The sequence below is a fragment of the Arachis duranensis genome, chromosome 5 (assembly GCF_000817695.3).
Source record: "Arachis duranensis cultivar V14167 chromosome 5, aradu.V14167.gnm2.J7QH, whole genome shotgun sequence".
Lineage (NCBI taxonomy): Eukaryota > Viridiplantae > Streptophyta > Magnoliopsida > Fabales > Fabaceae > Arachis > Arachis duranensis.
In genome coordinates, this window is record NC_029776.3 from 93,342,733 (window position 1) to 93,366,100 (window position 23,368).

Here is a 23,368-nt window from a genome sequence, read left to right on the forward strand (position 1 = left end):
GAACTAATGGATAGGGAAAAAGAAAGAGAAGATGAGAAGGAACATAGAGCAAAGATTATGGCAATCAAAGAGAAGGAGTTACAAATTCAAGCGGCAATGAAAGAACAAGAATTACAAGTTCAAGCAGCAATGAAAGAAAAAGAATTACAAACTCAGAGGTATATTAAAGAAATGGAGATAAAAGCAAAAGAAAGGGAAATGGAAAGGATGGCCAAGGAAAGGGAAAGGAAAATGGATATGCAAATACTTAATGCTGACACGTCTACAATGAGTGAAAAACGACGAGCTCTTCATGAGATTGCATGTGAGAAAATAATCGCCAAGTGATTTACTTAATGGTTCCTTGTATTCGTAGAGTTATGTAGTATGTTCTTATTTTTATTGCGTATTACTGGTTTATGATGTAGTTTGTTTTATTTATTTCTGATGTAAGTTTTTAAATTAGTCAATATTATTGTGCCTTTATTATTCATGAAAGTGACCGTTGCAAAACTAGCCATTGCAAAATTAGCCGTTGTAAAACTAGCCGTTGCAAAACTAGCCGTTAAGGTACTTATTGCAAACACACTTATAAATATCAACTATCCATGACTCTGCAACTCCACTTCAATTCTTGTTTCTCACCTCGAAAGAGAACTAAAAATTACATTTCTAAATATGTCTAGAAATTTTGATGATATGTTTAATGAGGCTTTGTATGACAAAAGAAGACGGCAAGATAACACAGTCATAGATAATTGGATCGATGAGTGTTTACTCCAAGATTCAGAAGAAGAAGATATTGATAGAAGCTCTATCACAGTTACTCGTAGATGGATCAACACAGATCGAGAAGCAGGACATGATCGCCTTTTCAAGATTACTTTGCAGATGAACCGGTGTATAATGCTGACATTTTTCGACGGAGATTTCGAATGAGAAGACATGTATTCCTTCGGATAGTAGACGCTCTCTCAAACATCTATCCGTATTTCCAACAAAGGGTTGATGCAACTGAAAGAAGAGGCTTGTCATCACTCCAGAAATGTACCGCTGCGATACGCATGTTAGCATATGGCGTAGGAGCTGATACTGTTGATGATTATGTGCGCATAGGCGAGAGCACTACAATTGAATGCTTGGAAAAATTTGTTGAAGGTGTCATTTTGGTGTTCGATGATGAATACTTGCGAAAATCCAAACCAAATGACGTACAACGCCTGCTACAAATGGCGGAGGGTCGTGGCTTCCCTGGCATGTTGGGTAGCATTGACTGCATGCATTGGCAATGGAAAAATTGTCCAAAGGTGTGGAAAGGTATCTACATGAGTGGTTATCGTGGGGTTGCAACCATAGTACTTGAGGTTGTAGCATCTTTAGACCTTTGGATATGACATACGTTCTTTAGAGTTTCTGGTTCAAATAACGATATCAATGTGTTAGATCGTTCTCCAGTGTTTGATGATATTCTAAACGACCGTGCTCCGGAGGTAAATTGCACTATTAATGGTAATAATTATACTATGGGATACTATTTAACAGATGGTATTTATCCTGAATTGGCCACATTTGTCAAATCAATCTCAAAGCCACAAGGAGAGAAACGCAAGTTATTTGCACAATACCAAGAAGGACAAAGAAAAGATGCGGAGCGAGCATTCGGAGTGTTGCAAGCACGCTTTGCAATTATACGTGGTCCAGCTCGTTTTTGGAAAAAGAAGAAGCTTGCCAAAATAATGAGAGCTTGTATTATATTGCATAATATGATTGTTGAGGATGAAAGAGACACTTATGCAGGAAATTTTGCTCAGGGCTTAGAGTACGATGATGTCGAAAATGGCTTATCACAACCTCAGCTGCGAGAAGAAGATTTCGTACCATACCATCAATTTCTCCAAAGAAATGCCAACTTTGAAATAGGCAGCAGCATAGACAATTGAAAGATGACTTGATTGAACACATATGGCAATTTCACAATGTTTGTCGTCAACTATAAAGCTTAATTATGTTTTTCTTTGTATTAAGTAATTTTACAAATTAGTATAACCCCGAATTATATATTGTGTATTATTATTATATATGAATTTATTTAATATTAATATATTTTAATAGTGAATTATTTTTAAATTTATAAATTTAAATTACATTATTGAAAAAAATTAATTACATTAATTTCAAGTATTTTAATTAATTAATTAAGTGTGACCATAATAGGGACTAAAGTTAGTTCCTCCTAATGGAGAAGAAAGAGATGTTTTGAGTTCCTATTTACTGTTTATGACGCAAAAGCTGATGTGGAGTTACTTTTTATGACAGATGGACCATAAACAAGAACTGGGATGAGTTCCCTACTGGAGATGGTCTAAGGACCCTAAATAATAAAGCTGCACATTTGCACTCAAATTATGATATAGAATTACATTTCGTATATGAAAGAATTACATTTTGCATATGCGAGAGTTACCTTAGATTCGGTATTATCATTGATTTCAAATTTTTTTTTAATGGTAGATTTCATATTATCGTTATTTCAAAACTTATTTATAAATTATTTTTAATATAGTCAAAATTCAGAAGGATTGGTTAGCACCTAGGGAAGGCCAGGATTGGTCGCCGACAACGGAAAGGAGTGCTCAGAAGCGTCAGTCAGCCGCTCCCCTTTCCTGGTAGAAGATCGTTTGAGGAGAATCATATGAGACAAGTCACCATCAAAGCGGTCATGAAGGCTGGCATCAACTCCGGCGACCCTTAGCGTCTCTGTCCTCGCCGGAATGGTAGCTACAGCAAGTGGTATGGGTAGAAGTTCTTCGTACGCGATGAATATGATTAGGCGTGGTTGGGATTTTTGGGAGGGTGTTGGTTTTTGCTTTTTTGTTTGAATTTTGTGGGTGATCCTGAGTCTATTCCTGGGTCGGGTCGAGTCGAGTCTCCAGGCCCTGCCTATCACAAAAAAACCTTATCAATGGGATTTTAGTAAAAAAATGTTTTAGAATAGATTACTTAGTAGTCTCATTTATATTCTAAAAATTTAATAAAGGTAATTATTTAAATTAGTTTTTAAAATTTTTAAAATTGGACATTATGTCCTTTAAATTTAAAAATATATAAAATAATTTTTAACATTTACTTCTGGTAGACAATATATTTCTTTCCGTTAGTCACTAGTACTGACTATTGATATGGAATGTTAACTTGCACACGTGTAGTTAAGGTTCCATATATACAAGTTAGACAAATTAGTATTTATGATGAAGTATAAAATAGTCTCTGAAAAATTTTTAAAATTCTAAAATAATCTTTTTAGAATTTTATATATAATTATTTTTAAAATAATAAATTTTAATTTCTCAAAACTTTTGTTCTATTTATCTCAAATTTGATTATTTATATATACAAAATTTTTTTATGTAATTTCAAAATAAATTATAAATTAATTTTGAAAAGGCACTATTTTTCAAAAAAAAAATTAAAACAAATGAACCCGTATTTATTTTTGACTATGCAAGATACTAGTTTAATTTAATTTAATTTGTAGGTATCATATTCTATATTGTCCAATAAAAATAAATATTTAAAATTTTTTGTGTATTTTAAAACTAAGAAATTATAGCATTCGATTTTAAAAATTTTAATGATCGATTTGAATAATTATTTTTTGATAAATATAATTAAAGATTTAATTATTTATTTATTTTTTTATTAATTTTGAGGATAAAATTATTTTAAAGAAATTATTGTTACTATAAATCCACTAATTAGACGTATAAAAATTAATTGATTAATTAAGATTATAAATATAAAAAACTATTATTATTATTATTATTATACAAAACAAAAAATTAACGGTAAATTATTATAATAAATCAATTGGCTTCCAAAATTACCCAAATCTTCTAAAACGAAAAAGACTACTTGAATATCTCATGTAACGACTTACAATAAATGAACAACCACTAAACTAATTAGTTAATTTAGTAATTTAGAGCATTAGCTTTTTATTTTTTATTTTATTAATATGTATAAGATTCAAAATGATTGAATTTTATATTTACTTTAAAAAATTTTGATATTTCTGCGCGCGTAAAGTAGGGTAGGGTAGGATTTAAAACTTTAGGGTGCGGGTAGAATTAGGGTTGAGAGATTCTCAACCCGCAGGTAGGATAAGGTAGAATTTTAATAAAATTTTTAACTCGTGAGTAGGGTTAAGGTAGGGTCCAAAATCCTACCCTACCCTACCCATTGCCAGTCCTATTTTCAATAAGCATAACTAATAATAATTATATTTAATAAATAATTTTTTGATTTTAAAATATTATAATAAATATAAATATAACTTTTAAATAAATTTATATATTATTAATATATAAAGTTATATTAAATTTTTTTATTTTAATTAGAACAAATTATGACTAATGTAAGGTGGGATAAAGTCAGACAGTCCCATGTTGAGAAAGATTTACAGATTTGGAATTGAAAAGCGTATCTCCGATTGGAGAGTGAATCATTCACGATTTTTGTGGATAATTTAACAGGCAATGTTTCAAAGAATGAATTGTTTCATATGTTCAAGTGGACAGAAGGATAAATGAGATCTATTTGGCACGTAAGGAGAAGTATAGTCGGATCCATCTGTTTGCTTTTATCAGATATACTATAAAAGGAGGGGGCATTAAAGGCCATCAAGAAGATGAATGGAATGCGATTAAGGAATAAAGATATCTTTATGGGTGAAACTAAGTATAGGAGGATTGATGTCTAGGAAAAAATCATTTATGGGTGAGGCTAAGTATAGGAGGATTGATGTCCGAAAAAAAATCACATGCCAGAGTGTCTCCTGATGCAAAACAAAAAAAAAAATTAAAGAAAAAGATATTGACGAGAAAGGGATAATTGTCTTGAAACACCATATAAGTGAAGAATTAGAAGCTCAGAGGGAACCGTTAAAGTTGGAATGGGATGCGGTGGTAATGTTGCCACAAGGGCTACTAGAGGGAGAGCATGACAAGGATAGAAAGGTATTTGCTGTTGAAGATTTGGATGAGTGGCATGAGGATTTTTTGAAAACGCGAATGGATAATCCTTTGGTGTATCCGACAGTTATGGTGAGTGCGGAATCTATGAGATCTTAAACAATCAGAATCCTTTGGTGCATAATAAAGTTTTTAAATAATTTTAGTTAGTGGAATATGAGGGATTTAGGGGGTGTTGAAAAATGAAAATGGTAAAAAATTTAAGCTTAAAATAATGTAAATATGTTAAGATTGATAGAGACAAAGAAGAAAGTGATTACTAAGTTTGATGTAGTATAATTTTGGGATAATGATGCGGTGGGTTTGAAATTTGTGGGATCTGAAGGAATTTTTGAAGGTTTATTAATAATGTGGGATGATATGATGTTTAAGTTGAGTAATTGTTATAAAGAGTAGAGATGGTTGTGTATACAAGGAGAACTGACAAATAATAATTTTCATTTGTGCGGTTTGCTTGGTGTATGGTGTGTATGTCAAGTTCCTCTTTTCTACATGGGTGTCTTCAATGCAGTCGTGCAGTTAGAAGAAAGGAAAGGCACTAGTATGTTAATAGTAATATGGAACTGGTGGATATAGAGCTGAATTACTGTAAGTTTATGTGGTTCATGGGTCGTGCAGTCGAATTGATAGAATGTTGGTGAGTTCGGTTTTATTGTTATCATGTGGAGTATTTGGTTGAAAAGAAATGTCAGAATCTTCAAGAATAATCAAGAAATATGTGTAGCAGAATAGTTTATTAGGAATTACAACGAGTGGAGTGATATTTGATCTTTTGAGTTGTTGATGGCTTTTGCCAATAATAATTAGAAATTAGTTTATTTTATCTTTTTAGTACATTTTTGTTGATACTCCACCTTGTTGTGTTAAGCTTTTTGTTTCAAAAAAAAATTGAACAAATTATATATTTATTAATGACGTAGTCACTCAACATATTCTTTTAGTACTCTTTTTAAACATTATTATTATTATTATTATTATTATTATTATTATTATTATTATTATGTGATTAATTTTTTATTTATTTTGTCCAAAAATGGTCAACAATTCATATATAATAATCTTATTATTGAGAGTACTTAAAAAAATATTAAAATATGTTATTTTATATGTTATTTTTAATTTAATAAATAAATATTAATTTTAAAAAAGGTCTCGTAATTAAATATTTTATTTACTTTGTCCAAAAAAGTGTACTTACCTAAGTCTTTTATACTACTAACATCTCTTAAGTCATTTTTTTAAAATTATTTTGCGGACAATTTACTTGAATAAAATAAAAGAGAGAAACGTTTATTGAAATGCAACAATTGCAATTTCCTTACCTGCATGTCCTAATTCATTATTATGTAAACCGTGGTAGGTAACCACGGTTTATAATTTAGACATAAACCGTGAGAGGTTGGAACGGTTTACGACATTTTTTATTTCTCATACTGGTTTTCTATTATCTCTAATAATAATAATAATAACATTGATAATAATAATAACAATAATACTAATAATAACAACAATAACAACAACAACAACAACAATAATAATAATAATAATAATAAGGTAGTATAACTAACATCTTCATCGATGTTTTCAGCCACGTGCGCAACGCCATTTAATTGGTACATGCTAATTTCGTCTTCCATGACTCCACTATCCAAATACTTCAAAACACCAAAGCCTTTTCCAGATTCTCTCTCAACCTCCTAGATTCAAAAATTTTGGTCTAACACATATGAAATCCGTCATGGCTTAACGCGAATTATGTATTTATAAACCGTGGTAACCAACAGGATTTTATGATTACACAGTTTACTCATAAATCATGGTAATCTAGCACTGTTTCAACCCACGTTTTTCATGCATAATCCGTGGTTACCTACCGCAGTTTACTTTCATTGTTTCTCACTCATAACTCGTGCCAACCTTTCACGGTTTATGTCTAAATTGTAAAACGTGGTTACTTACCACGGTTTACATAATCATGAATCAGGACACTCAAGTAAACAAATGACAATTGTTGCATTTGAGTAAACAATTCTTTCAATAATTTTATTCAAGTAAAATGCCATTGTTTTACATGGAATAAAATATTTTCTTGTGGTATAATATAAATAAATTTATTAAAAAATATATTTACTCAAATTTCAAATACAATACTCTTCAATCAGTAATAATTTAAAAATTAAAAAAAATATTTTATTCCATGCCTTAAAAAAATAAACTAACAAAATATTTAATTACGATATTTTTTTAAAATTAATATTTATTTATTCAATTAAAATTAACATATAAAATAACATATTTTAGTATTTTTTAAGTACTCTCAATAATAAGATTATTATGTATGAATTATTGATTTTTTTGAACAAAGTAAATAAAAAATTGATCATATATTATATATTAATAAATATATAAATTTATTTAAAAGTTATATATTTATATTTATTATAATATTTTAAAATTAAAAAATTATTTATTAAATATAATGATTATTAGTTATGCTTATTGAAAATTATTGAGGGAGATGTTGTTTGTAAATCGTGGGTTTCTATTTACATAAACCATTAAATCTGCTTCGATTTACCATGGACTGCTGCTCACGTGTCTAAATCGAATTGAGTTGGTTCGATTTACATGCAAATAAAAATTGATTCTCATTGTTTCGATTTAGTGCTTATATAGAATTCGAAGCCATTAGCTTTGTGTATAGATAATTTGCGTTTGCATGCAATTCGAATTTAATGGATTCGATTTAGTACCATTTTACATAAATCGAATTTAATCAACTCGATTTATATAAAAATGCAACTTGGACATTCAGGTAGCCTTTTTTATTTTGGGAGATTTGAGTAATTTTTTTAAGTAAAAAAGCTCAACACAACAAGGTAGAGCAAAAGAAAAGAAACAAAAACTCATAACGCTTGAATAACAATCCCTAGCCATCTCCGGCATTGCCATTAACAACCACAGGATTCACCACCAATCCACTCATCATAACTTGCAAAGGATATGTTAATAATATCCACCACACTTGAACCTTGATTTTTGAAGATTCTATTATTTCTTTCTAACCAAATTGTTCAGATGACCGCAAAAAAACAAACCAACCACCGCTTCCGTTTCATCTTTCTTGCTGATATATCCGTCTAACTTTCATAGTGTTGCTTGAGCGTACCTGAAATAGTCCATATCCTTCCAAGAGCGAACAACTAAGCACAATACACATGCCAAGTGAGCTCATAACAAATGAACAAGTGAAAAGCATTTTCAACAGATTTATGACATAAAATACACATGTTATCATTCTGGTCAATAACACATAATCTACACAGTCTTGCCCTTATATTAACCCTACCAATTAGTGCAAACTAAGTAAACAACTCAACCCTTGGTGAGACGAATCCTCTCCAAATAGTACTAGTGAAACTATAACTTGTGATATCCGCCGGAAGTACATCTGCCTGCAATACATGCACAAAGGAGTTAGTAGAATAAACACCTATTTTTTTTTTATCAAATTTCCATATCACTCTGTCCTCTCTTTTAGTTGTCAGTTTCACTGATTGTAGAACCGCATGAAACTGGTTTACTAGTTCCATCTCCCACTGAAATAACTCTCGTCATCACTAGAAATTCCAAATCTACCCTAACCCATCCCAGAACCCATAATCTCCTATGACAGATCCTTGAAGATTTGATACCGAGAAAAATCTTGGAAAAGTAACTTTCAGAACACCACAAGGTAACCATCTATCCTCCCAGAAGCGGATTATTCTGCCATCTCCTAGTTCCATAGCCAAGCCTCTGATCATCTTCTCTCTCACTTGTGACTCCCTGATTTGTAGTTGACAAATATCCTTCTAAGGACCCCCTCTTGTAGGTACAAATTGATCACAAATCATTTCAGAATGATTCATGTTATTACAGGAACATACAATTTTATTCCAAAGTGGACAATTCTTTTTCGAAAATCTCCACCACCACTTGAATAGAAGCGCTGTATTCTGAATTACCACGTCACCAACTCCCAAACCTCCTGCTTTTTTGGGCCTATACAACTTTTCATTTCACTAGAGACATCTCGTCCCTCCCGTCCTCCTTACTCCATAAAAAGCGTCTATGTAAGGATATTATTTTGTCTGTCTTTGGCATTTTGTACAAGCTGAGATAGTAAATAGGCAGACTATTAAGAACAAATTTAATGAGAACCAACTTACCCGCTTTATTCAAAGACTTTGCTTTCTATAGACTTACCTTTTCCTCTACCTTATCAATCACTGGTTTTCCGGTCTTGACCAGCCTTGAATTCCCCCCAGAGAAATGCCAAGATATCTAACAGGTAAATATGCCTCTTTACACCCCAACAGTCGACACATCTGTCGTGTCCAACTTTGCTCACGATTAACCGGGATCAAGCTGGACTTGTCAAAATTGATACTCAGTCCTGACATCATCTCAAAGCAGCGCAGCAACCACTTATAGTTTCTGATCGTGTCTTCTTCAGAAGGGTAAAAAAGTATAGTATCATCTACAAACTGCAAATGTGACAACTCAATGTTATCCCTTTCAACCAACAACGGAGTAATGCGTCTATTCCACACCGCCTCTCTAATCATCCTATGTAGAACATCCACAGCAAGGACAAATAGAAAAGGAGAAAGAGGATCTCCTTGTTGTAGATCCCTTTCAATTTTGAAGGGTTTAGAGGGAGAGCCATTTATTAGGACCGACATAGACGCAGAACACACACACTCTTTTATCCACTCCCTTCATCTACGGCCAAACCCCATCTTCTGCAAAACAATATCCACAAAACTCCACTTGACTTGATCATAAGCCTTTTGGAAGTCTAGTTTACTAATTGCCGAGCTCTTTTTCCTCAACTTCAGCCACTACACAGTTTCACATGCAATCAAAGCCCCATCATGTATCTTCCTACCCTGCACAAACGTATTCTGTGTTTTTTCTACCAACCCTGGCATTATCTTTCGCATCCTCCAAACTAGGACATTTGATATAACCTTATAAACACAACCCACCATACTAATTGGCCTAAAGTCTTTGATTTCTTTAACTCCGACAAACTTTGGCGCCAAAGCCACCCTTACCCAAGTAACATTCGCATCCCTAGGTAAAACAGCTGATTGAAAGAATTTCATCACGGCTATAGTAAATTTTCTACCAACACTTCTTAATGAAATTCATATTATACCTATCACTGTATGATACCTTAGTTAACTCATAATCTCAAACTACATCTTTAATTTTGAAAAACATTTGGTTTATTATAGTAATTTACCCAAAAATTAACTTATTATATTGAATTTGGTTCATTTAGCGATTTTTATTTTTGATATGGAAGTGAGGTAGGTGTGTTGCCTCATTATGGAGTAAGTAGGTGTTTTACTTCATTGTGGTGTCAGAGGAAGAGGAACTCGGACCCAGGGAGTTGAGAAAGAAGAACTCGGATCCAGGAAATTGTGGGAGAAGAATTTGGAGGGTCCGTTTTCTAACCAAAAAAAAAAAATTAATTGAAAATTCATATNNNAAAAGTCCTATTAATTCACCGTAAAATTCAAAATTTTTTCTCCTTCACATTTCGAACCGTCCGATTTGGTACCTCATTTTTTTGGACACACAACTCTCTCCCTCCAATTTCTTGCTCCATGGTACGGTCAAAAGCTGTCCTCACATTCTTGTAAAATACCTCCTTAATCTATATCAATGGGTTACACATAAATAAAGCATATATAAATTAATGAGCCTCAATTTAGAGTAACAAAAGATGTGGTATTACAAAAGGTATCTGGTCAGCAATGTGACTTTTGAATAAAATGACGAATACCCAAATCCAAGTTTGTTTACTCCAGTGCTGGACTTTTTTGTATGATTCTTTTTAATCAATAAAAGCATGCCTTGTTTTATGATTATCTCCCTTTTTTCATTTCCACACAGATACGTCTATGACTTGGCTTTCCTAATCCACATTTGTCGTATTAGGCACACCCATGTCATCTCTATGAATAATAGACATCCATGTAACACAAATCCACGCCAGCCATACAACATTATACATTTATACTACTTATTTATACTATTAATGATCTTTCTTTCTACAAGATACCATATACATTTCTCTTTTCTTGACTACTGCGTAGATTGCATCAAGGAAACATGACAAACAAATATCAAAGGCTGAAAGAATAGTTTATGAATTATATATGGATGCATTGAGAATTATTCCTTGGATACAAATTCCTAGTTAAATGTTTCAAAATCACGTACAGTCAAGTCAACTTTTTCCTAACTTATAATAATAATTAGAATTTAGCTAACTCACTTGAAAATTAAAATGGTTATAATAAACTAAGATTAAACAAATTAAATTCCAAATTTAAACTTAAATTAAAAGGTATATCTAATATGTCTTAAGAATACATAATAAATATATTATTAATAAAATATTTTAAAATTTTTTATTTAATAAATATATTAAAAATTTATATTTTTATATTTTTAATAAAAATGTTCTCAATTGATAATGTTAAAATATATCTTTAAGATATAAAATACACAACCCAAATTTAAATTATGACGACTCATTTATTGATTTTATTCTGAGTCGTTGAGAAATAACTTTTTATTAATGACCTGAGCAGATTTTCTTAGTACATTGAAAAAAAGTGTAAGGTCCTTTATATGAATTTTAATTTTCAATAAAGCATATAATCACTTTTGTATTTTTATATACTAGTAGTAAACTATTACCGAAACTTGTGCATGTGTATGATGATCTTCTGCAAAGTTATTCTCTGCTACATGTGACATTTGGACCCATCATTTTCCAACTATAAATTAAATGTCTCTAAAAATCAAAGATTTTCTATGAAAATAAATTGAGTTCACAAGTAACCAATTCATCAGACACAAGAAAGGGCAATGGAGAGAGAAGAACACCAAAAGGCGTCTCTCCATTCTCCTTTGATTCAAGATTGTGCAGAGCAGAACAAAGCAAAATCAATAGAAAAGAGTGAGGTAGTTGAAGAAGTGAAGAAGCAGCTATGGCTATCAGGGCCTTTGGTATCTGTGAGCTTGCTCAATTATTGCCTGCAAGTCATATCTGTCATGTTTGTTGGTCATCTCGGCGAGTTGGCGCTTTCCGGCGCTTCAATGGCCACTTCTTTTGCCTCTGTTACAGGTTTTAGCTTATTGGTTAGTCTTCTTTCCCTTTCATGTTTCATATCATGATATATTCCATTGGATCCTATGTTTTTAGGTGAATGCTATAGTGCCTATCACTTTATACTTAAGTTACTAAAAGAGGTAAATAAATTATATTTAATAAATTTTACATGATTTATTTTTTATTTTAAACATTTTATTTTTAACTTTAAAAGGAAAGTTAGGTAATTTAGGCACCATAACAAAAGCACCATAGAATTCACCATGTTTTTATTAGTTGATCATAAATTGATTCGATATAAAGCAGAAACATTGTGAAGTGTTACAAATTTAGTCTATCAAGTACTGTTACAAAATGGTACATTAGCAAATTAAGGTTAAATTAGTCCTTCCTTCCTGTAATTTCACCAAATTTATAATTAAGTCTTTATAATTTAAAAGCTTTCAATTGAGTTCCTATGCCGTTATGTCCCGGGCTAAGTTGAACACCCTTTTCTTTCTAATAACTTTAATATTTTTAGTAAGGCAAAGACCTAACTACAAAATTTAAAATAGTATAAGACTAAGGATTAATTTTTAAACTAAAGGACTTGTTTGCAATTACAAATCTACTTAAACTATATAGACTGATAGAGTAATTTAACTATGCAAAATTCTTAGTCTAGATATATTGATTTTTTAAGGTAATATTTGATCTAAATTGATAGTTATTTCGAAACGGATGAAATTTGTGGATGGTAATGAAGATAGAGAATGGATCATAGTTGGTTTTGTGTTTTAAACAGGTGGGAATGGCTAGTGCCTTGGACACCTTATGTGGGCAATCATATGGAGCAAAACAGCACAGAATGTTAGGCATACACATGCAGAGAGCAATGCTGATTCTCATGATTGTCAGCGTTCCGCTCGCGGTTATTTGGATCAACACAAGATCAATTCTGATGTTTCTTGGCCAAGATCCTGAGATTTCTACAGAAGCAGGAAGCTATGCTCAGTTAATGGTTCCAAGCCTTTTTGCTTATGGCCTTCTTCAGTGCCTAAACAGATTCTTGCAAACACAGAACATAGTGTTTCCAATGGTGTTCTGCTCTGGAATCACTACTTTGCTACATGTCCTTATTTGTTGGATTATGGTGTTCAAATCTGGATTGGGGAGTAGAGGAGCTGCCATAGCAAATTCTATATCTTATTGGATCAATGTTTTATTGCTCTCACTTTATGTCAAGCTTTCTCCTTCTTGTGCAAGGACTTGGTCAGGGTTTTCTAAAGAGGCATTTCAAAATATTCCCTCATTTCTTAGGCTTGCAATTCCTTCAGCTGTTATGGTTTGGTAAAATATCCAATTCTTTAGAATTTGGCTACATTCATAACTCAAATGTATCTTGGATATCAACCCAAGAGTTCAATTAAGGAACCAACTTTTTTAGGTTAACATCAGGCAACATTTTTTAATTATAAATTTAAAATTTTATATCCTAAATTCTAACTCTAAATCTTAAATTCTCTAAAAATAAAGATTAAAAAAAATCATTTACAATAAAAAGAAAAAAGTTGACTAATGTTGACTACTTAAAAGTTGATTCCTTATAATTTTTTAAGGAAAAAGTACAGGAACTAACTTTTAGTTAGCTAATATTAGTCGACTTTAGTATTTAAGGTTTATAATTTAGAATTATGGTTAAGTATTTATGATTTAGGATTTAGAATCTAAGATAGATATAATAATCTTAAAATAATTGACTGATATAGACAGGAAAAAGTTAGTTATCTAAGAATGCACTTTTTTAAATCAAAACCAAATGCATTTTTTGCTACCTTTTCAAAACATTAAAGTTTTGACTCTTGTTGAGATCTTATTGACTCGAATTTTTTGTTACCATTGTTATGGTGAACAGCTTGGAAATGTGGTCATTTGAAATGATGGTTCTCCTTTCCGGTCTTCTTCCAAATCCACAATTGGAGACATCAGTTCTTTCTATTTGGTTGGTTTCTCATTTCAGATACTTTTCTCAATCATACTTTGCATTAATTATTGTTTTGACCACCTCAATGTTTGTTTTCTTAGCTTGAATACAGCAGCAGCAGTTTGGATGATACCCTTTGGACTCAGTGGAGCTGTAAGGTTAGTATTTCTTATGAAATCTCACAGTTACATGATAATTGCAACTTACTAATATTCAAATACTCATTTTTCAACTTACTAATATACTGTTACAGATATAACTATTCGTTTGCCTCTTCCTATCAGCTTAAGCTTTTTAGTTTCGTGACATATTATGTATTCCTGGTAATGGTTGTGTGATTGTTTCAGCACTCGCGTCTCGAATGAACTTGGAGCTGGTAATCCCAAGACTGCACGCTTAGCAGTGTGTGTTGTGTTAGTAATGGCCATTATTGAGGGACTCATAGTTGGATTAGTGCTAATATTAATTCGCCATGTTTGGGGCTATGCGTATAGTAACGAAGGCGAAGTGGTCGATTATGTTGCAGTTATGCTGCCAATTCTTGCAACATCCAACTTTCTTGATGGACTCCAATGTGTTCTTTCAGGTTTTTTCTCACTCTTTTGGCCAAATCTTGTTGATACAAGTCAATGACTCCCAACGTGTTCTTTTAGGATTTTTTGATTTTTTCTTTTTAATCAGAGGCATATTTCAGTAATGAAACAGGACAAGGAAGTTTTGATTTGAAACAACCAATTATAGAAAGGAAGATGTAAACTACAGTGATTTTGTATTTTAATAAACATGACTATACTATGTTTATACTAAAATCAGACAGCAAAGTCAGCCACCAATATAAAATACGTGTTGAAATACAAATACATATTGAAAATAAATTATACCACACATGTATTTATGCACAAATACATTAGTGGCTAATTTTAGTGGCTGATTTTGGTGTACAAATATCATTTTTGTAATACACAAGATGATAACACCAACTACAATCCTAGGACTAGATCTTCTTTTGATTCCGTAATCAATTTTGCATAAAATATATGAATGGCATCACATTCTATTCCCTATGGGAAAAGAAAATGGAAATTAATGGATCTAATTTTTTCTAAAAAAGAAGTCTTGAAAGAACTTACAGTGAAATGTTAATTAAGAATGCTTTAGTGAGACTATGCTCTATCAGCATTCCGTTTTTTTTACATCCTTAGATTAATGCATCTAAATAGAAGATATCAAGATAAATGATCCAATGATATACCAAAAAATGATAATGTCATAAAGAGAGGTGAAACTCAGTGTTTTCATGTGAAGCTGATATTTGAGAACCGTTAGATGATTTGACAAGTTTGACTGAATTATCATCTAACGGTTTTCAACTATCAACTTCATATAAAAACAACTGCATGTGAATCTTTATCTAAAAGAAAATTGACAGAGTTAGGAGAATGATTCATTGTGTCAACTTGTATAATTGCAGGCACTGCTAGAGGATGTGGTTGGCAGAAAATTGGCGCATATGTGAATCTGGGATCATACTACTTAGTTGGGATTCCATCAGCTATTCTCTTGGCTTTTACATTTCATATTGGCGGCAAGGTAGAAAAAAAAAAAAACAAAAAAAACCCAAGTTTCATTCCTTTGTCACACATATGTATAATCACCTGATTTTTATTATACTGTGTAGGGGTTATGGCTAGGGATCATATGTGCACTAATTGTTCAAGTACTTTCTCTACTGACCATTACTATAAGAACTGATTGGGACCAAGAGGTTAAGTAATTTTTCATCCTTTCATTTTTTATTTATTTATTTTATGATGGGTGCTGATGTGGCTATATAACTATTTGTTATAGGCAAAGAAGGCTACAGATAGAGTCTTTGATTCAATCACACCAGACAGTATAGTCTCATGAAGCTGCAATAATGTCATATGCACGCACACTCTCTGTAGGTTCTATTTTTTGGAAGAAAGCAAAGCAAACTTTGTCACCATTCTTAGAAAAGAAAATTCTAGCTTCACTATGCAATTATATATGGTTGAGTTGGAAAAAGATTCTCCAAACTGAAAGATTAATAAAATAATAAAATAAATTATTAGATTTTACTTTCTTATATATCAACCTTCTCACTCTAGAGAATTTTATTCCGATGGATTAATGGTTTGTAGTTTTGGCTGAACACAAGGGTTATATACATCTATGACCTATTATATTTAGCAACGTTCTTGATTTTCTTCATTGCTCCAGAGTTGGAAAAAAAAAAGACAGAGATGAAGCTAAGAGAAAAATTAGAATTTAAAAATGAATTTAAATGATAAAATTAAAATTAAAATTTATTCAAATATTGTCAGAAACAATTGAATTAAATGTTTAGTTTTAAAAAAAGTTTTAGGATAAAAAACGGGCAATTTACCATATTAAAACAATTGGGAGAAACCTTTACCACATTACAACAATTGAAAAGTGCATACCTTTATGTCTTGTTTTATTTTATATAGAAACCGTGGGAGCTTAGCACGGTTTCTAAATGAACATAAACTGTGCCTGCTAGCCAGGTTTTATGTTGAAGAGCATTTGAAGGTAAACCGTGGGAGGCAGCCACAGTTTACTTATGGAGAGAGAAATACATAAACCGTGGGAAGTAGCCACGGTTTATGAAGGAAGTGGTTTGCGCATAAAACCCTAGAGGCAGCCACGGTTTATGAGTGTGTAGGTATAAATAGGGAAGCCGTGGCTGGTGAGGGCGGATCATTTGTGAGGTTGAAAAAATTTGGAGAAGGTTGGTGGGTGAAAGAGAAAGATAGTTTTTTGGTTTAGTAGTTTGTTTGAGATTCTGAACCAACTGAGTGGCGAACCGATGGAAGAAAAAGCTCGCATGTACCGGTTAAATAACGTTGTGTATGTGGCTGGATTTATCGACCAAGAGATTGGTTAAACAACATTTTTAATATTATTTTTTGTTTAATGTTGTTATTATTAACGCTAGATGATATATTATTATTTTAACAATTATTATGAAAATTTTTTCTGATATCATCAATGTGAGTTTTTTATATTTATAAAATTTCTAATTTTTGTTGTTGTTGGAATTCTTTTTTTAGTTTGATGTGTTAGTATTATTGTTAGTATTATTTTTGCTGTTCTTGTTATGGTTATTATTATTATTGATATTAGTGGTAGTTGTTAGTGTTGTTATGTGTTGAGATTTCATTATCCATCTTTCTTCAGCCTAGTAGGGTTATTAGCAGTGTGAGGAGACAACAGAATATGCCTTTACACGATCGTATCATACCGTATCTGGAAACCGCGGGCTTGTATCACTTGGCTAGGCTGAACAGTCAGTGGTTCTGGGTTGATGAGCCTTTACTTAGCGCATTCATTGAGAGGTGGCGTCTTGAGACCCACACCTTTCACATGCCCTTTGGGGAGTGTACGGTCACCTTGGAAGATGTGGCCTATCAGCTGGGTTTACCGATTGATGGTGAGCCTGTGAGTGGGTGTCTTAGCGAGTTTGAGAATCTGATGGAAAACGGAAGACCGACATGGGTGTGGTTCCGCGAGTTGTTTGGGGAGTTACCTCTGCAGAATAAATTCAAGCAGATGACAGTGTGCTACACATGGTTCCATGAGCGGTTTCGGGTTCTGTCAGCAGATGCTACTGACACATCGTGCGTATATACGCGCGAGGCTATATTATGATGTTGTTGTCATCTCAGCTGTTTGCGGACAGAAATACCAACCGTGTCCACCTTTGCTGGTTGCCTTATGTGGCATCGTTGGAGGACTTGGGTAGATATAGCTGGGGCTCGGCAGCGCTTACCTGGTTGTACACATGTCTTTGTCGTGGAACAAACAGAAACGTTGTCAACTTAGCTGGGCCACTACAGCTTCTACCGTCTTGGATTTTTTGGAGGTTTCCATGTTTGAGGCCTAGTGGTTTCAACATATTTGGGTTTCCACTTGCATCCAGGTAAGGATATATTATTTTAGAGACAGAAATTGTTCATTTACATGTCGTGTTACCTGTTATGACATTCTCTGAATTAAACTTATAGGTGGGCTGAGTATCTACTGAGGAACGATGCAGTGGATCAAAGAGTGGTGGCTGCACGCCTATGTTTGGATAGATTACGTGTCCATGATGTGAGTCATTTAGTTATCATTGATACAGTTATGTCTTCCTTGTTATACTATTTGTTTTGCGTAACGTTTCATTATGCGATGTAGATCGTGTGGGAGCCCTATTCCTCTCCCGAGGTGGCAGCTGTTGTTCATCCAGAGATACTAGTTGACGAGCACCGCAGGCTATGGACGGCGGTTACTAGCCTGATTATTTTGCCGCCATTGAGTGGCACCAGGTGGATAGGGTTATGTCGCAGTTTGGCGGGGTTCAGCATCTCCCTCAGTTGACTCTGAACATAGATTGGCTTCATGCGAAGGATGGGAGGGGTGGAGACAGGTGGTTCCCCACCTATTATCGGGAGTGGCATCAGCATTGGGAGGATCGGCATGCCACAGTTATACCGGTTGACCGAGTCGCTGACCCTAGTCCATCAGCTGAGTACCTGGACTGGTGGTGTTGTGTGGGCCACAGATTTTTATCTCCGGAGGTTGCATTTTAGGATCCCAGGCCGATTGTGTTGATTGAGGAGGCTCATCATAGAAGGTCATCACAGGCACCTCCGATGGTGCAGGTTGTCGATAGACCAGACAACCGGCGCGTGGACCGGCGTAGGTGTATCGGCACACGTACCACAGATCGAGAGTGGCGATGGCTGGCCGACCGCTTGGAGGAGGACCATGCTGGTGCTGATCATGGAGGTGATGTTGATTATCGTGTTCCTCGACGTAGGGCCAGACGACATAGTCAGCGGGATGGTGGTGGACGGGCCCGTGGTAGAGGACAGTCCACTCAGTATGACAGTGGTCAGCATGCTGTTGGTGAGGACATTGGCGGTGTGTCCACAAGGATGGATCAGCCTACGTACGACGTCGGGGGTTCTTCTCAGATGTTCGAGAGTGTCGACCCGCAGGCGTTCGCCGACTTTACTACCGCAGCCGTCGGTATGGACATCGATGATCCTGTGAGTCAGTCAGAGTTCTTTAGAGATATAGTAGACATGTTAGGGGACGATGATGCCACTCATTATAGGCCATAGATGCCTGAGGTTCATTCCCAGTATGCCGAGCACCAGCCAGCTGTTCATGATGTTCAGCCACAGTTGCCGGTTGACCTGAACGAGCCTGCAGCTTCTCCATCTGACCCATGGTTCGCGTTAGGAGGGACCCCAGCTTCGGCATTCAGCGCCGTTCTGCCTTAGGCACCGGTGCCACAGGTGGATCAAAGATTGAGGAGGGTTCGTCGTGCTCCTTTATATGGCACTGGAGATCACCTTCTTGGTCAGTTCGACGATGACGGCAGTGACACCATTGAGGATTCTGATTAGTTAGCTGTGTTTTTTCCATTTTTCTATGAACTTTGTTTCATTATGTTCTTGGATTCATGTTTAAACTTTTATTCCGTTATCCGGTGTTGTATCTTTTCGCTATGTATGTGACTATTAAATATGTTTCATGATGTAGTCGTTTCGAGTTAGTTTGTCTAAACAATATAATCACATTAATACTAAAGAATATAAGCACGTTAACGCTAAGTAAACTGTCTTAATAGAACAAGTAAAGAAAGAAACATTCTTCATTGACGATACAGAAGCAAATGAATAACACTAATGCTTTTAACAAACACAAATTTAACTTAGGCTAATAACCTAACAGCACGCAAAATAATACATCCTAACTATCCCTGCCAGTAATATCTCTTCGCTTGCCACAGTTCCTCCGCATATGACCAGGCTGTCGATAGAGGCCACAACGCTTGGGCTGGTTCTCAGTAGACCAATCCATGACACCGCGGACCCTAGTTGCCTTAGGACTACCTTCCCTCGCTCGCCTCATGTTAGGATCAGGGATGACAGTTGGTCCGGCATATGGGGGCCATAGGCCTTCTGGGATGGGCGGAACAAACCTGTGACTGTAAACGTTGAACACCTCACTCATACGATACACTTCATGTACATATGCTGCCCAATTAAGCCGCGAGTGGGCGCAACATGCAATGGCGTGACAACATGGATAATGGAGCGCCTGAAAGTAGCCACAATCACATGTGTGATCCTTAAGCGAGACTCTATAGCTACCTAGCGAGAAGTTTCCAGTAGGTGTCGTCTCAGCCACCATGTACTCTGACTGGTGCCTGTCGTACAACGTGACGGTGAAGCACCTTGAGTCTCTTATGTTCCTTTCAATAGCCTTGACCAAAGCCTGACAAAATTCATGTCCAGATCCAAGTTGCGCCTCTGCTGTTTGTCCTCGGAGCACGAATAGCTCAGCAAGCCTTCCGTATGTGGACTTAACCAGGGAAGTGACGGGAGGTTGCGAGTTCCCTTTAACACGGAATTCACACATTCACTGATGTTCGTTGTCATGTGCCCGAACCGTCTACCGCTATCCTGGTGTTGGGTCCACTTCTCATACTCCATCCGGTTCGCCCAGTCACACATGGCCGGATTCTCTGTACGCATGATGTCAAACCAGTAATAGAATTCTGCCTCAGTTTTTGCATAGGCCGCATTAACCAGCATCCTTCTGGCATCTTACCTTTAAAAGAAAGGTTGAAATTTGTTGCCACATGATGGATACAGTACGCCCGATAAGCACGTGGAGGCAGCCAACCATTCTCGAGATTCTCAAGTGCAGCCTTGATGCCATTATGCCTGTCTGAGATAACAAGGATACCCTCTTGTGGCGTCACATGCGTTCTTAGGTTGGACAAGAAAAAGGACCATGACTCGGCATTTTCCCTCTCCACAAGGGCGAATGCTATCGGGAGGATGTTAGAGTTCCCATCCTGTGCAATCGCCAACAGTAAGGTGCCTCCATATTTGCCGTACAAGTGGGTACCGTTAATACTCACAAGTGGCTTGCAATGCTGGAAGGCCACAACACAAGGTGGAAATACCCAGAACAGACGATGAAAGTACACTGTTGACTCATCAATCTGATCCACAACTCGAACAGGAGAGGTCTGCAACACAGTAACTGTCCCAGGCATCGTCAACTGCACCCCTAGCATCCAACGAGGCAACTCGGCATAAGACTCTTCCCAGTCTCCATATATTTGTGCAACTGCCTTCTGTTTTGCCTTCCAAACCTTCCGGTAACTGGGCTTGAAGCCGTAATCAGCTTTAGTTGCTTGTTGCAACACCTTGATCGGTACTGCAGCATCCGCACTAACCAACGGAAATATCCTCGCACAAATAACGTGGTATCAAACTGACGGTGATCACTGGAAATAGATGTGGCTAAGCAAGTGTGGGGACCGTTGTACCTATTAACCTCCCAAGTGCCCTTTCGTGCACGGAGCAAAATCCGAATCAGCCAACTACAACTTTTGCCGAAATCCTTGCACTTTCCATGATACTTCAAATGGTATGATTCCAACACTCGGTACTCAACACCTCGACGGATGCTATAGTCCTTCACACTCAGAACAGCTTCATCTTTACTCTAGAAGGATTGTCCAATCTGAAATTCTGTAGATGAACCCCCAACTGTAGCAACTCCCACTGGGTGTTCACCCAGAGCCTCCAAGTTTAGAGTAGAGAAATGTGGAGGATACTACTGTGTGCCAGAACTTGAAGGCGCTTGTTGAGCATGTGGATTAGCACCGGTGTCATCATCGCTGTCTCCAAAGATATTTACAGGCTCCTGGTCAGAGTCATCGTCCAACATTGCATTCTCTACTCGATCAGGTTCCCCGAAGCCTTGAACTTCATCAACTATGGCACGACCTGACTCCCCCTCAAATGCCTGCTGCTGGACCCCTTGATTAGGGAAAGGTACAGAATGAACTGCCTCCGTTCGTACCAAATCAGCCGGGAAGGAAGGTGATGCAACCTGCGGAACAGATGGCCGGATCGCAGGCACCGAACAAGACGCACCGCCTGCGGTAGTCGAGCTATGAACAGGAGCCAATGCCCCAGAACTATCGACAGCAACCTCCAACTTTGCATACAGCTCGTGTATTCTAACCTCCGGAAAACTCTTTACGCAATGAAACAGAACCCTAATATCTTCGTCAGCCGCTAACACAAACGTATCATACTGAACACCGCTCGAGACTACATCGATGGAAATCTTGTAGAAAATTTTCTTCACCAACTTGCTCCCAAATACCCCAAACTTCTGCAAGATGCTGTTCTTCACATCTGACAAAGTGCTAGATGAACTAACGAATACACTCAATGGTTCCCTGCCAGTGAACTTCACACCATATTTTTTGCTTTTTTTTTATTTTCCCATAGCAATGCACTAAGACAAGAACACTCTCTTCCTCACTTGACATTGTGATAATGATCTCTTCACCAGCTTGAATCTCACTCACCATATATATAGATTTTCCATCTGCATAAACCGTGATAGATTTCAAGGGTTTATGCCCATTGGAGGTCCTTCATAAACCATTGCTGCCAGCCACGGTTCATGCATTTCTTTCTTCATAAACAGTGGCTACTTCCAGCGGTTTCTATCTTTCATCCATAAAGTGTAAATCGTGGCTACCTACCACGGTTTACGTTGAGCTTTTCTTCAATGTAAAACCTGCCTGCCAGCCACGGTTTATGTGTAGCTAAGAACCGTGGTTGGCTCCCACGGTTTATATAGATAATGAAATAAGACATTCAGGTATCAACTTTTCCATTATTGTAATCTGGTAAACGTTTCTGTTGTTTATTTTAATTTGGTCAGTTGCCCATAAAAAATATTTTATCTTGGAAAAGATAGGGTAATTCACACAAATAAATTAAGTGGCCCTCAATATTACACAAATGTCTGAGATTGCTTACGTGCATGTCCGAAATGGTCTTTATGTAAATCGAATAAATGAAACTCGATTTAAACCAACTCTATGTATATCGAATTCAATTTAACTGGAGCAGTAGTAAATCGAAATTAGCAAATTCGATTAATTAAAGGAGAATCATACACCACGTCATTCGAAATAAGCTGTTTCGATTTGAATGTATTGCCCCCTAATTCGTTCATTGATTTTGTATTCATATATTGTTATAATTTTTAATTATACAAATAAAATAACACGATTTAGTTAATATGTTCTTAATTACTCGCATTATTTGATAGAAAATGAGTCTATAAAAAATACATTGC

General features: G+C 35.4%; 3 protein-coding genes and 1 pseudogene across 3 annotated transcripts in view; 3 read left to right on the forward strand and 1 right to left on the reverse strand.

Moving 5' to 3' along the window:
* Window positions 1-100, forward strand: part of LOC127747680 (glutathione S-transferase T3-like) — a 5,323-nt gene extending 5,223 nt beyond the window's left edge. Inside the window, exon 3 of the mRNA XM_052261828.1 lies at window positions 15-100. Within this exon, the coding sequence (XP_052117788.1) occupies window positions 15-100 (86 nt within the window). The remainder of the gene's footprint in view (window positions 1-14) is intronic.
* Window positions 101-657: 557 nt separating this feature from the next.
* LOC127747681 (uncharacterized) lies at window positions 658-1,919 on the forward strand (annotated as a pseudogene).
* Window positions 1,920-9,277: 7,358 nt separating this feature from the next.
* Window positions 9,278-9,736, reverse strand: LOC107490510 (uncharacterized). Its single transcript, XM_016111284.1, has one exon. The coding sequence runs from the start codon at window positions 9,734-9,736 to the stop codon at window positions 9,278-9,280; it is 459 nt and encodes a 152-aa protein (XP_015966770.1).
* A 2,106-nt stretch (window positions 9,737-11,842) lies between these two features.
* LOC107490679 (protein DETOXIFICATION 16) lies at window positions 11,843-16,258 on the forward strand. Its single transcript, XM_016111478.3, has 8 exons — window positions 11,843-12,215; window positions 12,971-13,515; window positions 14,081-14,167; window positions 14,251-14,307; window positions 14,497-14,735; window positions 15,621-15,739; window positions 15,828-15,914; window positions 15,998-16,258. Exons 1-8 carry the CDS (start codon window positions 11,943-11,945, stop codon window positions 16,055-16,057), a joined length of 1,467 nt encoding a protein of 488 aa, XP_015966964.1. The 5' UTR covers window positions 11,843-11,942; the 3' UTR covers window positions 16,058-16,258.
* The last annotated feature ends 7,110 nt before the right edge of the window (window positions 16,259-23,368 follow it).